Source organism: Pygoscelis adeliae, unplaced genomic scaffold (genome assembly GCF_000699105.1).
Source record: "Pygoscelis adeliae isolate BGI_AS28 unplaced genomic scaffold, ASM69910v1 Scaffold218, whole genome shotgun sequence".
Lineage (NCBI taxonomy): Eukaryota > Metazoa > Chordata > Aves > Sphenisciformes > Spheniscidae > Pygoscelis > Pygoscelis adeliae.
The window spans coordinates 4049189-4054471 of record NW_008825433.1 but is presented as its reverse complement, the minus strand read 5'-3'; the positions used below and the strand labels follow the sequence as shown (position 1 = coordinate 4054471).

General features: G+C 63.1%; 1 protein-coding gene across 1 annotated transcript; it reads right to left on the bottom strand.

Moving 5' to 3' along the window:
• Positions 1 to 1581: 1581 nt before the first annotated feature.
• LOC103922899 lies at positions 1582 to 5277 on the bottom strand. The gene is made up of 9 exons (XM_009331114.1): positions 5062 to 5277; positions 4583 to 4663; positions 4260 to 4346; positions 4000 to 4091; positions 3711 to 3796; positions 3007 to 3073; positions 2730 to 2893; positions 2300 to 2431; positions 1582 to 2096 (listed from the first exon to the last, which is right to left on the bottom strand). The coding sequence occupies exons 1-9, from the start codon at positions 5275 to 5277 to the stop codon at positions 1861 to 1863; spliced, it is 1161 nt and encodes a 386-aa protein (XP_009329389.1). The 3' UTR covers positions 1582 to 1860.
• Between the last annotated feature and the right edge of the window lie 6 nt (positions 5278 to 5283).

Below are 5283 nucleotides of genomic sequence, written 5' to 3'. Positions count from 1 at the left end.
GGGGAAGTGGCTTCTGCCATAGGAACTGCAAGTGGGATTCGTCAGCAGGTTGCCGCGGGGCTGAGCGCCCGCGCGGGGAAGGAGAGAGGGGAGGCTGTGGGCAGGCAGCCACCCTGGGGGGACAACGAAGCCCATGCAAGGGGGACAGCCCTGTGCACTGAGAACGGTGCTGCGGGTGCCAGCATTGTCCCTGGGATGGGGGCACCTCTCTGGTTGCATGTCACCCCACACTGCTGTGCTGGACTCGAGCCATGGCTGGATGCTTGCTGAGCCCCCACTCCACCGTGGGTCAGCATCAGCCCCCTGGGGCTGGCGGGGGGGGGCCTCAGCAGAGTGCACCCGCTGCTCCCTCCGCTGGGCCCCTCAGCTGCTCAGGAATGAACTGGCGCCTGCTCTCCTGGTATGTGTGGCCGGAGCCACAAATGCTGTGCCTTGGCCTCCTCCCTGGCCTGGCCGGGGCTGGCCCCCTCCCAGGGTGTCCCCCCCCCGAGCCGTGCCATCCCTCTCGCCTCTTCCCATTAAGGCAGCACAGGCAGCTGAGATTCGGTGGCAGGAGGAAAACAGGTGCCGGAGCCAAGAGCAATGGAGCCAAGTGGAGGGTGGGGAGGTGCAGGGGGAAGCACAAAAAGTGCACACACACCCCACCCCCCCCGGCCTGCATGGCAGTACCCCTTGCCGGCATTTCCTCTCATCCCCTCCTTGGGAGCATGGAGAAAGCCCCTCTGCAGGTGACACTGGTGTGCCCACCTCCACCTCACTGCCTGTCCCCAGCTCTGGGGACATCGAGCAGGGGAGAAGGGGTGGCAGGAGCAGCCCTGCGCCCACATTTCTTCTCTCCCAGTCCTTGCTGCAGAGCTGGGCTGCAGCCAGCACTTCTATTTTAAGCCCCACAGTGCGGATGAGGAGGCGAGGGGTGTGCGCGGCCAAGCCTTGCAGCCTGCTGGGGAGAGGCCCTGCTACCCACGGCCCCAGAAACTTCCCCTTCTCCCCCTGGGGCTGGTGCACACTTGGGAACAGTCTGGGCCAGTTGCTCTTTCCCCTTCCCAGCGCAGGCAGGAACCGGGGCAGCTGAAGCCGGCGTAGCCCGGTGAAGTTATTGCAAAATATCTAGGATGCAGGAAGCCCTAGGGGTCCGGCCACATTTCCCCAGCCCCCTCCATGGCACGCAGCATCCGCCTGCTGTGACCCGGGCCGGCGGCCATCCTGCGAGAGAGGAAGGGCAGGCCTTGCAGGGCTGTGCAGGCAGGAAGATTTGCTCCGCAGGCAGCGGTTTTCCCGCTGAGCTCCCCGTGGCAGGGAAAAGGGGCCCAGGTGCCCTGTGGGATTAGTTGGGCTAGGTGCAGGCACAGAGGAACCACGGGACAAAGCATCCTTGTGAAAGACACGAGGCAGCTCAGGGTTCTCCCTCAGTAGGATCAAAACCTGCTGCAGGGATTGCCCTCAGCTGAAGCTCTCCCCCCAACCCCGTAGCAGGAACCACCGGCAGAGCCCCTCTCCTCCTGCACCGGCAGGTGCTGCTGGAGGAAGAAGCTCCCAGAATAAGCGTCTGTTTTTATTAAAAAACAAACAACCACCCCTGCTTGTGCTGTGTGTCAGTGAGATGCCTGGGGAGCCGGCGGCACCCAGGGAGAGCACCCGGCGGGTGGGCAGGAGGGGTGCTCAGCGCCAGGCTGAGGCTGGGGGTGGCCGGGGCACGGTGCAGCCCCGGGGCCAGCTGGAGTCCAGCCGCTTGCCGCAGCCTCTCTCCCCCGGGGAGGTGGCAAGCGGTGAGCTGGTGCTGGGAGCAGAGGCTGGGCCAGGACAGCACCCAAGAGAAGGATAAAGGGCAGGCTGGGGCTTTTCTCCCCCCTCAGCTGGATCTCACTCCTTCTTCCCAAAGAACTTCTTGAAGACGGATTTGTTCTTGGGGCGAGGAGGGCCGGGGGTCTTCTCCCCCAGTGTGTCCCGCGGGCTCCCCGGCTGGGCCACGAAGGAGTGGCAGCGTGCCCGCGGCACAGCCGGCGCTTGCTCCCCAATGTACAGCGTGACCGAGTAGCTGCTCCCAGCCTCCACTGGCTCCTTGGGCACGGCCACCGGCGTGATCTTCTGGTAGGTGGCTGCAAGGGGGAGCAGTCAGTGGGGAGGGCAGGTCGCCAGCGGGCGCTGCCAGCCCCCCAGAGCCCTCCCCGAGTGGGGGGCTACAGCCCAGGACCTGGGACCGGGTGGGTGCTGGAGCAGTATCGCACCTGCCCTCGGGTGTCTGTGGGGACAGGGGCAGTGGTGCCACCTCCTGGCAGTGAGAGTGAAACCAGGGTTGTACCTGAGGTGAAGGAGTAGGACCTCCTCTTGTTGGCCACCAGCCCGTAGTCATCTTCTTGGCAGCTGTTGTCCCATAGCCCGGGGGACCCCCTGGTCCACTGCTGCTCCTTGTTCCCGGCCCCATGAGCATCCTCTGAAGCAGAATGGAGACATGTCACAAGGCAAGGCCACCACAGGACATCCCTGTGTCAGCCCCAAAGAGGACAGGGAAACGTGTGGTTATCCCAGTATCCCCGGAAGTGAAGGGAGGTAACTGGTCCTTCCCCCAACCCCATTCATGGGCAAGGGGCGCCGGGACTGCTGGCCCAGTCCCCACCGAGTTCAAGACTGACTGACAGCCTCTAGCTTCCCCCAGTCAGCTCCCTTACACCTCTCTGGGCTGGGGGGAGGACTCCGGGGACAGCAGGAGCCCAGCCAGGCAAGAAAGTCACCTGCTGCTGCCACAGCCCCATTGGCTGGGCCATCCTGGCTGCCCAGAGGCCACTGCGGCCGGGCATTTGGGCGGGGTAGCACCATGATCTCCTGGCTCTTGGCGGTCGTGACCTGATGATGCCCCTGGAGGTGGGAGCTCCCAGGGCTGGGGACCTTGCTGAAACTGGAAAATAGCAGAGATTTAATGAACTAGACTGGCCGACTGATGCCCTGCTGGAGCAGCACACACCAGCAAGCATGGGAGAGAGTTGTAATAATGAGACCCAGGCTACTCACCCCCCAGCACCGCTGGTGCCCTCGACACGTTGTGCCGCTGCCTGGAAATAATCCACTTCGGGGAAACCTGGGGGCACAGCAAACATCCTGCTGGGTGCTCTAGGCACACAGGCCCGTCCCGTGAAGTGAGCCGCAGCTCTGGCTGGCCAAGCCGCCCGGATGCCCATGCTTCAGGGCTGGCCCCTCTGACCTCCTGCTGTAGCGCCTGCTCTTGGTCCTGCCAACCAGCCTAGGATTTCATGGCAGCACTGTACCAGCTACTAGGAAGGAAATTAATGCTATCCCTGCCGAAACCAGGACAGCCCCCTCGGGTATGGGTACAGCAGCGGGAAGACCTCAGTGTTACAGATCTCCTTGCCTGGAGGGCTGGCAAGGGGTTTCCAGGCCCCGCAGAGGAGGTGGAAAAAGACCGAGGTATAATTATAATTTTCCTGACACTGGCTTTTTGCTGCTGAGGCTCCACTGACGTCAGTCATGCTATTCCTGATTTATAACTGTGTACGTGGTGTGAAAACAAAGCCTCCAAATCCTGCCTGGCAGAGAACTGCCATTCCCGAGGCAGGTTAGGAGGATGCATAAATCAGAGACAATGCTATGCTGCTTCTCTTCTGATCCCCCTGTGTATCAGAGGGCTCGGTGGGGGCTGCACGCAGGTGCTAGCTGCATATAGCCGGGCCCCTGTTCTGCCAGCAAGGGCTGCTCACCTGAGTTTTGCTGCAGCTTGGAGACCCATTCATTCATGAGGGGCTGGGAGGGGGCCCTCAGGAGGTACTCGGAGCCATCCCGCAGCCTGGGAGGGGGGAGAACAAGTCAGCAACAAGGCAGACGTGGGGTGCAGATACCACAGCCCCTGCCAGCCTGGGAAAGAAGGGAAGCAGGTGAGAAAGAGAGGAGGAAATCCTTATCTAGGCACCGGACCAAGCTGGCCCTGGCTGGAGGTGTTGGTGTGCAGGGACACATTAGGGAGGGCTGTGGCTATGAGGGGTGACTCACTGTAGCCTGAAGCAGTTGGTCTTCTTGGTGTACTCGGTGTCCGGGGTGCAGACCGCCCCAGAGAGGTTCAGGGGAAGGGCCACCACAGAGCTCTGTAGCACAGGGTACAGCAAGAGCAACAGTGGGGTTGGCAGGCGCTGCCCTCCTCTGCCGTGGGGGCGAGGACACCCCACTTCCAGCCCCCCCACCCTGCTGCCAGCCCCCTCCAGTGCCCCTCCTGCTCCCGTGGTGCTGTGCCACCCTGCTCTCCCCCACCGCACCTTGATGCTGTCCCTGCGGTCCTGGTAGAAGCACAGCGTCTGCCTCATCAGCACGGCGTGGAAGAGGCCCCAAGCGCGGCAGTTGGCCTGCGGGATGGAAGCAGGGGACAGCTGTGATGCCAATGGGATTGGGAGAAGACAAGCGGTCCCCTGCAACTCAAAATGTCCCCCAGCCCCAGTGGGCTCTGCCCTCCCAGCACGGCCAGCAGCACTGCCACGGTAGCGCCAGGAGCATCCCTGGCTTTGCTCCTGTCCTGAAACCTGGACCTGCCCCCATATCCCAGCACCCCAGTCCCAAAGGATCCCCGCAGCCATGCCCGTACCTTCCGCCCTCCTGTCTGCAACACATGCTTCCTTTCCAGCGTCCCCTCCATCATCTGAAACTCCGTTTTACCGGGGGGGGCCTGCAAGGGGACAGGGGGTGGGTGAGTGAAGCAGCACTGGGGCCAGCAGTGCCAGCTCAGCCCCGGGCACACAGGGTCCATCTGACCCATCCCTGGCGGGTGATGCCAAGGTGGGAATGGGACAACAGGAACAATTTTCTGGTCTGGGCAGGGACTGGGCTGTTTGTTGGCTTTTGGGGTGAAGTGCTTCCTTGTTAAGGCTGCGGGCTGGTGGGGGATTGCCATTCAGCACCTAGCTCTTCCCCACCCCTCCCAGCTGGAGCAAAGGGGCCACCCGAGTTGAGGAGTCCCCAAACACAGGTCACATTTGCTGGAGCGGGTAACCCAGCTGCTGCCTGGGGTGTCCCCCAACCCCCTACCTGACTCTAAGGGAAAGCCCCCCAGCCCGCAGCTCTCACCTTGCTGCCCTCTCTTTCCTCTTCCCCATGCCTCCACCGATCCCAGGTGCCCGGGCCATCCAAGGGGGCTGTGGACACTGGCTCCTCTCTGCGCGGGGACACCCTGTGCCCGCTGGGGCTGCCACCGTCGCTGTGCCCCACACTGGGGCTCTTCTCTCCTGCCGGGCTGTGGAGGAGCCGGGCGGCAGTGGGAAGGGTGAATTTGGCCACCAGCATGTGGTT